At 56.1% G+C, this 11,618-nt stretch overlaps 3 protein-coding genes across 10 annotated transcripts in view; 1 reads left to right on the forward strand and 2 right to left on the reverse strand.

The window, feature by feature from the left end:
- Positions 1-1,282: 1,282 nt before the first annotated feature.
- LOC100918073 (RIB43A-like with coiled-coils protein 1) lies at positions 1,283-5,877 on the forward strand. 8 transcript variants are annotated; one of them, XM_023507116.2, is made up of 8 exons: positions 1,283-1,898; positions 2,325-2,393; positions 3,140-3,268; positions 3,664-3,745; positions 3,830-4,171; positions 4,821-4,939; positions 5,247-5,632; positions 5,714-5,877. In XM_023507116.2, the coding sequence occupies exons 3-8, from the start codon at positions 3,152-3,154 to the stop codon at positions 5,793-5,795; spliced, it is 1,128 nt and encodes a 375-aa protein (XP_023362884.1). In that variant the 5' UTR covers positions 1,283-1,898; positions 2,325-2,393; positions 3,140-3,151; the 3' UTR covers positions 5,796-5,877. The 8 variants fall into 8 exon arrangements, with proteins under 8 accessions (XP_023362884.1, XP_031800170.1, XP_012408891.1 ...); XM_031944310.1 differs by having other exon boundaries at positions 2,328-2,393; positions 3,021-3,268; XM_012553437.3 differs by having other exon boundaries at positions 2,328-2,393; positions 3,043-3,268.
- A 9-nt stretch (positions 5,878-5,886) lies between these two features.
- HSD17B10 (hydroxysteroid 17-beta dehydrogenase 10) lies at positions 5,887-8,225 on the reverse strand. The gene is made up of 6 exons (XM_012553442.3): positions 8,122-8,225; positions 7,598-7,762; positions 7,222-7,386; positions 6,867-6,995; positions 6,679-6,787; positions 5,887-6,244 (listed from the first exon to the last, which is right to left on the reverse strand). The coding sequence occupies exons 1-6, from the start codon at positions 8,152-8,154 to the stop codon at positions 6,054-6,056; spliced, it is 792 nt and encodes a 263-aa protein (XP_012408896.1). The 5' UTR covers positions 8,155-8,225; the 3' UTR covers positions 5,887-6,053.
- A 2,391-nt stretch (positions 8,226-10,616) lies between these two features.
- LOC111721624 (kallikrein-6) overlaps positions 10,617-11,618 on the reverse strand; it is a 41,306-nt gene continuing 40,304 nt past the window's right edge. Inside the window, exons 5-6 of the mRNA XM_023507103.2 lie at positions 11,397-11,533; positions 10,617-11,172 (exon numbers count right to left, since the gene is read on the reverse strand). Coding sequence (XP_023362871.2) covers positions 10,894-11,172; positions 11,397-11,533 — 416 coding nt within the window. The 3' untranslated portion in view covers positions 10,617-10,893. The remainder of the gene's footprint in view (positions 11,173-11,396; positions 11,534-11,618) is intronic.

The following is an 11,618-nucleotide window of genomic DNA, read 5'->3' on the forward strand; positions in this document are numbered from 1 at the left end:
ACCTTCAGCACTTTAAAGGTATAAGCAGGCATTTTTTTTGGGGGGGGGGGACCCAGCCTCCCCACTTTGTACAACAGTAGCCACCCTTCAAACTCTAGCTTCATCTGGGCCCACTCGCCCACAGCCTCCAACTCACATTCCCCCACACCTTTAGTGTACATATGGCATATATTTAAGGCTCATTTTTTAGCTGTTGGGGTACATGTGTATGTGTGCACGTGCAAATGTGTTCTATAGCGAGATGGGGGGGGGGGCACCACAGGAGCTTTTTAGCCATTACTTTGTTCAACCACTCCCTTTTAGAAAGAAGGAAACAGGCCCGGAGATCCGAGCAGCTGACTCCAGTGGGCTCTCCAGCCTGGCCAGAGCTCTGGCCCCTCTATGGCTCTCTTCTTTTTTTCAGCTCCGTTTTGGCCTCGTCCGTGTTCCTCTGCCAGCTCCCATCTCCCGGCTGGCACGCCGGCCTCCCGCCCGGGCACAGCGAGGGGCCGCTTTGTCGTCATCCTTCACCGCTGCCTCAAGGGAGCATCAGGAGACTGCGGCCTTCCCGAGAAGAGCGGGCCCCAGAGCACCCCAAGCGGAAGGGGGAAATAAACGGAGAGAGCAACTGCTAGCTGAGTCCGAGGGGGAGGAGCGAGGGGAGAAGGAACAGGCTTTGTGGGCACCCGACTTGGCCAAGTTCCTCCTTAGTTTCTGGAGGGGAAAAGGGCAGCCGGCCGGGTGGGAAGCTCCCGAAAGGGTGCGGAGAACACGCCCACCCCGTGCCTGCGAACTCCTGCGGAGAGAGCCCGTCCCTGGCCTTCCCCTCTTCTCTCAGTCTCGGGGCTGGCGCCTAGGCCTTGGCTCGCTTCCTAAACAAAGCCACGTGTCCCCACAGTGCGCTTCCTCTCCCTTCACCCCGCTCTTCCCCTCCCTCCCCCCCCCCCACCCCGGCAGAGGTTCCCCAATCGGCAGTTTCCCCTCAGCTCCGAAACTCCTCCCGACTGGAGCAGGGGCAGGACTTCAGAAGGGAGGAAGTGGGGGGCAGGGAGAGGTGTCGCCAGGAGGCGGAGCCCCTAGGGCGACTTCCGTCTGGGCGGGACACACTTCTTAAACTAGGGGGAGCGGGGCGGCCATCTGCGCCTCGGGGCCGGGGTCGACTCGTGCTATACCCCTACCTGAGCCGTTCGGGCCGGAGAGGACGCGAACCTCTAGAAGGGCCTACCCAGTGATGTGCCAACCTTCGAGGGCTTTGGAGTTCTCGATTCGGCGTAGTGCTGGAGAACCCGCGGCACAGGGGGGTGGGGGGAAAGCGAAAGGGTAAAGAGCAGGGTGGGTGACGAGACCTAGAAGCCGGCGCAAACACTGGGCCGGCGATCGCAAGCGCTACCTAAACCGCGCGAGAAGAGTCGCGTGCGTGCGCATTCGGGAAGGAACAGGCTAGACACCGGAACACGGACTCCAGAATTTAGCTTTCGTGCTGCGCGTGCGCAAACGAGCAGGCCGAAGGCGAAGGACTTTATTAGCACGAACTCAAAGCGCTCTGGGCCTTCTTGGCGCTCCTGCGCCGGCGCGCGGTCCAGAATGAGGCGGTCCGGGGAGGAGATGGCCCAGCTCGCCTCCTCCCGTCTGTGTGAAGGCTCTGGGGAGACTCCAGGTTCTGTTCCCGAATCGGCTCCAAGGTCTCTCGAGACGAGGGAGGGGCCTCAGCGAACTGGGAAGAGAAACCGGGAAAAGCTTCTCTTTCCAATGTAGGGCAGGCTAGACCGGAAGGGGCGAGGGAGGGGCTCCCGGCTCCCACCGGAACTCACGCAATAATCCCCCCTTTGTTCACTGCCATGGCAACGGTGACGCTGTCTCTCGTTATTTAACCGCGGGAGCAGACAACTCTCCGGAGTCGGAGCTAGCCCGCTCGGGAGGTGAGGACGTGTGGGGAGAGGGCTGGGGACTGACAAACGGCGGAAAGGGGTTACCTGGCCTGGGGCGGGGCGTGAAAGGAGGGGAGGCGGCACCGAGAAAAGGGAGACCGTATGGATTGGACCTGGGCCGCTAGGGGACCTTCGCCAACTAGGGCCCCTATCCCCCAAAATTCTATAGCCCACAGAAACATGCCATCGCTTTCGGTACACCATGGGAGGTTAGACTTAAAGACAAAGACTTCCGAGGGCCATCGAGTCCCAACTTACTGGGTAGGGGAGGGCATTGAGAGCTAGAGAGGACAGTGACTAGGCCAGCATGGCAAAAGCAGTCAAAGCTCTAGTCAGGATGGGATCCCAAGGCCAGAGCGCTGGACTGGGAGGTAGGAGCCGGATCACAGTCCCAACTCTGTTCCCTTCTCTTTCAAGTAGACATCGAGCCGAGAGTGGTTTCAGAATAGTGGAGGACGTTCTGAAGCGCGCATTGAGCAAATTCAGGTGAGTCTCCCCCAGCTGAGCCTGGCTCCCAGCCTCATCCCTCAAATGAAACTGTCCTGTCCAAAACTAGCCCACTGAAGTCAGGGACGTTTTCTCAGGTCTCAGCTGCCTGCTGCCCATCCTGGTGGGCACCTCAGCTCATTCCTTCTAGAGCTACTCACTACTGGGGTGGCCGCTCCTCCACGTCCACAGGCAGAGCTCCTTCCAGGCTCTTCACTGGGCCTACTGCTCACTTCCCATGTTCTGGCTTCCTCAGTTCAGTCCTGTATTTCTAACGGCCACCAAGTAATTGCCAACCACAGGCATCCCAAACTCTGTGATTCCAACCTTTCTTTCTTCAAAGCATAGTTGAGGGGCCCTGGGCTTAGCCCCCCAGGATAACAGAGAAAAGACAAAAAAAGCCTGCCCCGAGGCAACCCGGCACCCACTGGATCCGAACAAAGCTCTAGGCTGCCGCCCTGGGGAGAATTCCCAGGTGCCTCTCCTCATTCTCTCCTTAGCATCCTAGCTCTTGACACGACTTGGTATTTCCTTACCAGTTTAAAAGTTATGGCCCCTGAAAGAATACCAGTCCCTAAAAAGCAGCTGTTCCATCTGTGCCTATTAACTGTTTGTTGAATTGACTAGTAATCACAAGGGCTCCTTGCAGCTCCTCTGATCTGTAACAGCAGTCCTTCCAGCCAGAAGCTTGCGAAGGAGCTCCAGGAACAGCAGAAATCCCCCTAAGTGCTCCTTGTGTCTCTCAGTATCAAGGTAGGATGTTCAAAGTAGACATCCAATCTGAACAGAAGCAGGCTGTGGCCATTGAAGCCCGAAGAACCCGAGAAAAACAGAGGCAGAGCCGAATCTTTAATGTTCAGAACCAAGTGATTGGGGTGAGTTTCCCTAAGGTAGCAGAAATCAATCCATCTCTGTGAGGAAGAAGGTCCAGGCCCAGGGGCACTTTCCCCCCACCAAGAGCAGTTTAGCATCTAACTCATTTCCCTTATTTTATAGAGCTGGAAACTGAGGCTAGATTGAGTTGGCTCATGTCCCATTGGAAGGGGAGGCGGGCAACAAGAGCTGACTAGAAGCTGGGCCTCCAATTTCTGGTGGCTCTTTGCCCTGCTGCTCCCTTTCCCTTTCTCCCCTTCCGTCCAAGGCCCAAAGGTCTCCCTGGAGGGAAAGAACTAACCTGGTCCACCCTGATCCTAAGCCCATCCAACTCCCAGCTAGCAATTTAAAGCAGCAGAGGGGTTCTTGAGTGGAATTACTCCTTGATCTGTGGCAGGTGGACATGGAAGCCTTAAAAAACCAGGTGATGGAACGAAGAAAGAGAGAGGATGCTGAGCGGGCTCGTGAAGAAGCCTTTGGTAAGAGCCCCGGGGGGGGGGGGTCTGCCCCCGAGGGTCCAAAGAGGAACCCTTGACCACCTATAACCGGTTCTTCCCTTCCAGATGCTAACTGTGTCCAGTGTGACTTAATGGCCCAAATGCTGGAGAAGGAGGAAGCGCAGCGTGCCCGACAGGTAGCTCAGCAAGTACAGGCCTTTCGTGAGAAGGAGCAGCAGCCCCAACGCTGCAGAGAGTTTGACCCGTCTGACCCAGCCAGAGTGCAGAAAAAGCCAGTAAGAGTGGGTGACCAGGACCCCTGCTGTGGACCCTCCAGCATGCAGTACTTTGCGGGGGAAGATCTGAACTGCACTACACGCCGACGTCTACAACAAGAACAATCCCGTCGTGATTTGGGCTGTCAGTGGGAGGAGCACCTCCAGGCCAAGAGGCAGGAGAAGTACTTGGGTGAGTGGGGCAATGGGGGCAGAGCCTTTCCTTCTCTTTCTACCAGCTAGGGGATGTGTGGTAGGAGCAAATGCTCCCAGGGTGGACAGCACAAATCTCAGCTCTGCTCCTCTAACCTTGGCAAGGCACTGCTGGTCAGAGCCAGACCCCGTGCTAGCTCCTGGGGCCTCGTCTGTTGTCAGGCCGGCCCTTTTGTTCAGCCGTTGCCGTCATCCACTCATTGGCCCAAGATGCTAGGCCCGAGCACTCAAATCCAGAAACCTATTAGCTGGGGGATTCTGGGCAAGTCACTTCATCTGTCTGCCTCAATTTTCTCAACTGTAAAAATGGAGGACAGCACCTTCCTCCCTCCCAGTGGCGTGTTGACTCTGTGGTGCTTGCTAGATCGAGGTCTCCTAACCCGCTTGTTTTTCCCTTCTCCCAAGCCCCCACTGAAGTCCTCTACATCATAAGGCCGCCGATCTACCCCACCCACCTCTCTTCTGTACTGTTAGCCTTCAAGTTGGCTTCCCAAAATGACTTCAAATGGTCTTTTTTCCTGCCGTTAAGATCAGTCACAAAAAGTAAAACAAACTGAAGTAATAATCCCCCTCCCCCCCCCAAATCTGTGTTCACTGAATCGGTTGCTCAGTTCCCTCCCTCCCTCCAGATATTTTAGAGGGCCAGAGGCAGATAGAGATGGATCTACGCGCTGTTCACCTGGACGAACTGGAGGCTACCCACCGTAGAGTCAAGGATGTAGCCATGGCAAATTACAACAGGACTCAGGTACCGTGGCCTGGTTATTTGAATCCAAACTTTCAGAAATCCTGCTTGGGAACACAAATCCCTGCCAGCCTGATGCCATTCAGAATTGGCAGAAGGGCAGACCCCATTACAGGAGGGCTCCAGAATCTTAGAGAAAGCTCCCCTGGCTCTGAGGAGGGTTTGGGCAAGGATGCCAATCCTGGGGCTGTGGGCTTACTTAGGTCACTTTGGGGAGGCCCCTTCCACTCTATGAGCCTGGGTGGGCAGCACCCCTAGGGCCATGGTTAGGACAACCCCTAATAGGCCTGATTTCCTGCCTTCCCCACAGGCCACAGAAATGGACATACAGCAGCAGCTGGCTCGCCAGAGGGAGCAGGATGATAACCTCACTGAAATCTATAATCATCTGACCAGTGACATGCTGACTGAGAAGCGCCTCGCCTCCTCAAAGTCACAAAAAATGATCCAGAATCACTGGAAGGGCATGAGTCCTGAGCAAATAGCCGCCATCCAGAAGGAACAGGCAGTACAACGCCTTGAAGCCCAACACCGGCGGAAGGCCGAGAAGCGCCAGGAAGCCGAGTGGGCCCGTCGGGAGCAGATGGCTGCTCAGACTGCTTGCCAGCTGGAACACGAGCAGCAGGTCCAAGCACAGAAGCTGCGTCGGGACCTGGATGCCTACAACAAGGAGCTGGCTCAAGAGCAGCAGGCCAAGTGAGTGAGGACGGAGGAGAAGGAGGGTGGGGCGAGGACCCCGAGTGAGGGCCCAGAGCTGACACAAGCTTTACCTTTCAGAAAGGACTACCTGGATAAAGTGGTTTACACCAACGAACCCACATCCCAGTTCTACCTGCAGTTCAACACCAGCAGCCGCTGAGTTGGGAGGCGCCCAGCCCTAGCATGTGGAACTCGGGCTAGGGCAGGAGTGGAATTCCGTGAAAAAATAAAGGGATTTTGGGGGATCCACATTGTCATTATCAGCACATGCTCCTTCTCAACTCTGTGGGACAGCAGAGCTGAGAGAAATCACCTTTATTAGGCACTAGAGGTTAAGGCATAGAAGACAGAGGCCCTGGGGGGGCCCTTGTAGCCAGAGGGAGGCCAGCGCGGGCACCCAAACCCTAGGCCTCCAGCGTTAGGGCTGCATGCGGATACCTCCGTCCAGACGGATCACCTCACCGTTGAGCAGGGGATTTTCTACCACGGCCTGCACGAGGTGGGCATACTCTGCTGGATCTCCCAGGCGGCTGGGGAAGGGCACCTGACGAGCGAGGAAGGAGCGGACTTTCTCTGGGAGTCCCAACAGGAGGGGTGTTTCAAACAGTCCTAGAAAATAATTTACCAAGTGTCCACTGTGTGCCAAGCACTTGCCCTCAGTTGATCCTGATGGTAATCCGGGGAGGGAGGTGGGTGGTGCTCTTCAAGACAGAAGGTTCTGTGGCTTGGCCGTGATCAGCCACCATAACTCGGGCCGAGTTGCAACTGACTCTAGGCCCAACTTCACCCTAGTACAGTGCTCTTAAGGCAAGTGGGGGTTTTGAAATTTTGAGGCCGCTAGTTAGCCCTGTCCCAAGAGTTCTGACTTTAGCCTAAAGTCTCTCCCCTGCCCTCAGTTTTCCCCTGACAAAAGTGGGGGGGAGGGGTATTGGACCACCCTGAAGACCTCTTTAGGGTACATTTCACTTCTCAATTCTGAGAAATGAAAAGTTGGCCTGCTCGGAGCTGGGGAAGAGAGGGAAGTTGGAGATACCGGAACCTACCTGGAGCAATGGTGACCACCCGGATCCCCATGGGGGCCAGGTCCCGGGCCACAGGCAGGGTCATCCCCACAATGGCCCCTTTGGATGCAGAATATGCAACCTGTCCAACCTGGGAACAAGGTGTGAAAGTGAATTGACTGTAACTGGGTCCCCAGGCTCATGCGGGGAGAGGGAGGTGGTAGGCGTACCTGGCCCTCAAAGGCAGCCACGCTGGCTGTATTGATGATGACACCCCGGTGGCCACTCTCATCGGGCTCATTCTTCCCCATCTCCCCGGCAGCAAGGCGGATCATGTTGAAGGTGCCGATCAGGTTGACCTGGGGGGGGGGGGGGGGAGAGAAGGGGGGAGACGACTCAGTCTTGGGCTCAGTTTTAAAGCCCGCCTTTGGTAGCTAAGTATGCCTTACAGCCTCCCTCTCCTCACATGAGCCTGGGGCCCAGGGGATCAAGGCTCTCCAGCCCTTGCCCCTCTCCACCTCTGCTTCTGGGAAAGTTAGATCCCCTGTGGGGCCCCCTTGATCCCCCTGGGGCACACTGACATACCTGGATCACCTTCTGGAAGGCCTCCAGGGAGTGTGCTTCGTTCTTCCTGAAGTTGTAAGTCTTGGAGGCCACGGCTATGCCAGCGCAATTAACGGCAATGTCTATGCGGCCAAATTTCTCCCGGGCCAAGGTCAAGGCCCCCTGCACCTCTCCTTCGGAGGTTACCTTGGTGGAGGAAAGGGGGCATCAAGCTTTCACCACCCAGGGTTAGTAAGGCCTGCCCCTCCCTCCACCCCCCACCAACTGGGGAAGAAGGGCCGGCCCTACTGAGGCCGGCTCGCCTGGTTCTCTGGGCAAGCTGGCCCTTTTTAGAAGCCGGACTCCTGTGCCCACCCACCCTAACCCACTTCAAGTCGGGGAGTGGATGCAAACGTACGTCGGTGGGGGCGAAGGCGCAGGAAGGACCCAGCTCCTTTGCCAGTGCTTCGCCAGAGCTGTGGGGCAAGTCCACGATGACAGCCCGAGCCTCGTTCTTAACCAGTCTCCTGACCGTGGCCTGGCCCAGGCCTGATGCCCCGCCTGTCACCACACCAACCATGCCCTGCAGGAAGCAGTCAGTGAGGAAGGAGGGGGAGGGGGAAGAAGAAAAGTAGCAAAGCTCCCCCCCAGCCTATTAGTTCCTCTGGCCGGGAAGGTGGTAGGGGGGAGGAAGAGGCGACGGCAGCTTCGTCCGCTCCGAGTCGATGGGATCGGAAAGGCTCCGATCACACAGAACAGCAGAGCTCCCAAATTACTGAGGGGAACAGGCTAAACTCAGCAAGGTCAAGTGATTAGGCCAATGGCGCGGCGTTTGGGCCGTAAGCCACACGTCCCCGCATGGATCGGGCCCCAACCCCCTTAATCGAGAGGAATGCCCTCCCCTGCCCTACTAGCCCAGGGCACGAGGCGATCGGAGGGTACCTTCAGGCTGCGGAGTCCTCGAGTCGCCGCCATAGCTCAGACGCAGGTCCCCCGCGCTCCGCTGCAAGGGAACCAATGGGCTCGGGGAGGAACTGAACCGAAGAAATAGGGGAAGGGGCGGGCCACAGGAGCAGCCGCTGATTGGCTGGGAGAGGAACTGAGCCGCAGAAATAGAAGGGGCGGGCCACAGGAGCCACCGCTGATTGGCTCAGATCCACAAGGGGGAGGGAGCAGAAAAGGAGCTGACCCATTCCCCGACGCCCCGCTCCATGTCTAGGAAATTGCGGTAGCCAATGGGCGGGGAAGAGGCCGCGGGAGCCGCCGCTGATTGTCCCGGGATTTTGCAGAGGGGCGGGAAGGGGAGGGGAGAAAGGGGAAAGCGGAGACCTCTTCCAGCGGGCCCCCCCCCCGCGGAAGTAGCAAAGGCCCCTGGGAGGGGGAGTCTCACTCAAGCCGCCGCTGATTGGTTCGTGAGCGCGACTTTCGTGGCCCGACAGCCCCGGGGCAGAATGGAAGAAAACGCCAAGGAGAAACGCTGATTGGCCCGCTCTGCCCCTTCGCGTGTCAAACTACTCAGATGAACGGGAAGAGAATAAGATTTATTGGAGGGGTGGGAACCGGCGTGGGGGGAATGAACAAGGCCTAAAGGAGCTTGAGAAACTGGGGAGGGGAACAGCAATGAACAAGCCATAATAAACAAACTTGAGAAATAAATTTATTGGGGAGGACGGCAATGAACAAGTCCTAAACGAGCTTGAGAAATAAATTGACTGGGGGGTGGGGAGCGGTGGCAATGAACGAGCCATAAACAAGCTTGAGAAATGGATTGGGGGAGCAGTAATGAACAAGTCCTAAATAATCTTGAGAAATAAGATTTATTGGGGGGCAGGCAATAAATCGGATTTAAGTCGGATTTAAAGTGAATTCTTTCCAACCTTCAAAGTCCACATAGGAAGAAGGGGGCAAGGGGGGGCTTAAGGGGAGCTGGGGGACCCCGGTTCTAGCCAGGGGGAGTGGGGGCCAGAAGCATAATTTGACCTTGGGTCAATCCTCAGCAGCGCTGTACCCCAACACACACCACAGGTAGCTCATACTTGCAGACACAAGTGGGGCTGTATCTTCAGGCACAAAGGCTCTAGCATTTACCAGCTTTCTTTTAGTACTTGAAGGAGGGGCAATTGGGATGCCTTCTTTGCTATCTCCTTTACCCCCTCTTGAATGATCTGCACGAAGACTCCCGGGCAGACTTTTACCTGCTCACGCTGGGGCTCTTGCTACTTTATATTTGATTCTGGAGGTGTGAAGGAGCCACTGGAGCTTACTGAAGAGCGGGCACCTAGGTGGTTACACCTGTGCTTCAGGAAAATCACCTTGGTGACTGAATGGAGGATGGACTGGAGTAGGGAGAGATTTGAGGCTGGTGGATTACACCCCCCCACCCAGCAGTGACTGCAGGGCTCCAGGCTTGAGGAGATGGAGGGGCCTGCATGTAATGTTCCGGTTGGTTTTCTGGAGGTCTCTGGACCAGGCTTCGTTTCAGCAAAGTGACCACCACGAGACTAGCTAACTAAACTAGACCTAGACCTAGGTGTTAGAGTCCAAATTCTTTATTATCTCCTTCACACTCTAGTTTCCCTGCCTGGGGCTGGGCCAGCTTTCTTGAGGTTCTCTGAAATGTGTCTTGGTTTCTGTGGGGGAGGCAGGGGTATGCCACCACAGTCTCTGTCTTGGAGTCTCTCCGAGTCTAGGAGCTTATGCTCCAGTCTCCAGTCCTTGGGCTTCCGAGTCTGTCCCGTGGCCTCGGAAATCCTCTATTACAATTAAATCCATTCGTCACACTGCGTATAAGCCAATCACATCACTAGGGAACCATTATTTGTTGTAAGATTAATTCAGTCATACTGAACTAGAGAACTATTATTCACCATGCTAAACTAGATAACCATTGTCTTATCGATTCCACTCAGCACCTTGTGAGAATCCTAGTTTCAGAGTTCTGGCCCATTCCACCTGCACCTACAGATAGGAGAGGTATCAGAGAGGAGGCGGCCTTTGGAATAAGGGGTGGGGTGGGGTGGTGGCAAGGAGATCGTGGTTTGGGATGACATTTAGCCCAAGAGCTCAAAGGACTGGAAGGGTGGCAATGTCACTGGCTGGGATCTGTAGGAGGTAGCATTGAGAACAGCTTGACCCTTGCCCGGTGCTTGGGCCAATCAAGTCCCAGCTTTATCCCCACCTCCTAACTGGTGGAGTGGCAGGGGAGAATTGCAATAGATTCCTCTATTAGGGAAGAGCTTTGGGGGGTCACTGAGAGATGGGCCAAAAAGAATAGAGAAGAGGCTGTTCAATTTAGCCTCGAAAAGGTTTTGATGACTGTGGAGGCTGTTATTGAGGGTGATGGGTGTTTGTGTGGCTCTCTGCCCTTCACAGACCGAGTTCTTGGGCACCAGAAATTGCTCAATGTGACCTTGGAACCAGCACACAAGAAATCAGATGTTTCACAGAGGGTGTGGCTTTATTTTTGGTAGGGGAAAGGGGGTCATCAAAATACACTCGGGGTTCCCTCCTGGTATGTCTCTGGTACAGCCTTGATCTTGCTCTCTTGGTAGAAGGAGCCTCTCATAGATATTGGAAGGAGAAGATAAGGGAGGACAGGGGAATGGTCTTCTCCCCTTGGGCTGTAGAGAGGCTGAACCCCATGGAGGCTTGGACCAGGGTGAGGCTGCAGGGGTACGGCTGGATGGGTGCAGTAGTCGGTGTGGGGAAACGGTCCTATGCTCTCAGGAACTGCAGCCATAGGGTCAAGAGTAAGGTGAGGCCCAGAAGGCCCCTGGGCTCTGCCACTGCTGCAGACGTGGCAGACACGGGCTTGCCCACTGACTGATTGAGCCAGATGTGGTCGGCCTGGGCAGAAGTAGTCTTGGAGATCCATGGGAAGTAAGGAGCCAGGAGGAAGGTAAGAGATCTGATGCTGGTGAGCCCAGTCTGCCTCCAGGTTCCATTCTTACCCCGTGAGTGGCACAACAGGGCACTGCCTGGACCCATGAGATCCTGTGGCACAAACCCAGTACCCTGAGGCTTGCACATGTCAAGCCTTGGGAAGTTGAGCCCCTCCCCTAGTTATAAGCCCAGTTCCCCTGACCAACTTTTTTCTTCTTTCCCATCCTCTCCCATTCCCCCCCATTGAGGTTGGGGCTCAAGTTCTTGACATCTTCCCCTCTGCCCTCCAACCATGAGTGCAAACCCCCCGGGGGGGGCGCCTCGGTGCTGCTCACCAAAGCCACTTGGTATTCTGGCCCCCAGGGAGCCAGGCATAGCACCGAGTTCCTGATGCTGCCAGGGAGGTGGCGGGCACAGGACCGAGCATCCTTCACCTGAACGTGCAGGGCTTGTGGGCTCTGGTCTGTTTCACCTGCAAACAGCCGGGAATCAATCTCCCCGGCCCCATGGCTTTGGGTGTCAGCGGGTGAAGGGACTAGCGTTGAGCTGGAGGGAGG

Source organism: Sarcophilus harrisii, chromosome X, assembly GCF_902635505.1.
Source record: "Sarcophilus harrisii chromosome X, mSarHar1.11, whole genome shotgun sequence".
In the NCBI taxonomy this organism is placed as follows: Eukaryota; Metazoa; Chordata; class Mammalia; order Dasyuromorphia; family Dasyuridae; genus Sarcophilus; species Sarcophilus harrisii.

What these genes read in the sequence shown, in the direction of transcription:
- LOC100918073 (XM_023507116.2), top strand. Translation starts at nt 3,152, where the DNA reads ATGTTCAAAGTAGACATCCAATCTGAACAGAAGCAGGCTGTGGCCATT. An exon ending in GGCTCGTGAAGAAGCCTTTG is followed by an intron (nt 3,746 to 3,829) that starts GTAAGAGCCCCG and finishes CTTCCCTTCCAG; the next exon opens with ATGCTAACTGTGTCCAGTGT. An exon ending in GCTCAAGAGCAGCAGGCCAA is followed by an intron (nt 5,633 to 5,713) that starts GTGAGTGAGGAC and finishes TTTACCTTTCAG; the next exon opens with AAAGGACTACCTGGATAAAG.
- HSD17B10 (XM_012553442.3), bottom strand. Translation starts at nt 8,154, where the DNA reads ATGGCGGCGACTCGAGGACTCCGCAGCCTGAAG. An exon ending in CCTTCCAGAAGGTGATCCAG is followed by an intron (nt 6,996 to 7,221) that starts GTATGTCAGTGT and finishes CCCCCCCCCCAG; the next exon opens with GTCAACCTGATCGGCACCTT. An exon ending in GGTGGTCACCATTGCTCCAG is followed by an intron (nt 6,245 to 6,678) that starts GTAGGTTCCGGT and finishes ATTATTTTCTAG; the next exon opens with GACTGTTTGAAACACCCCTC.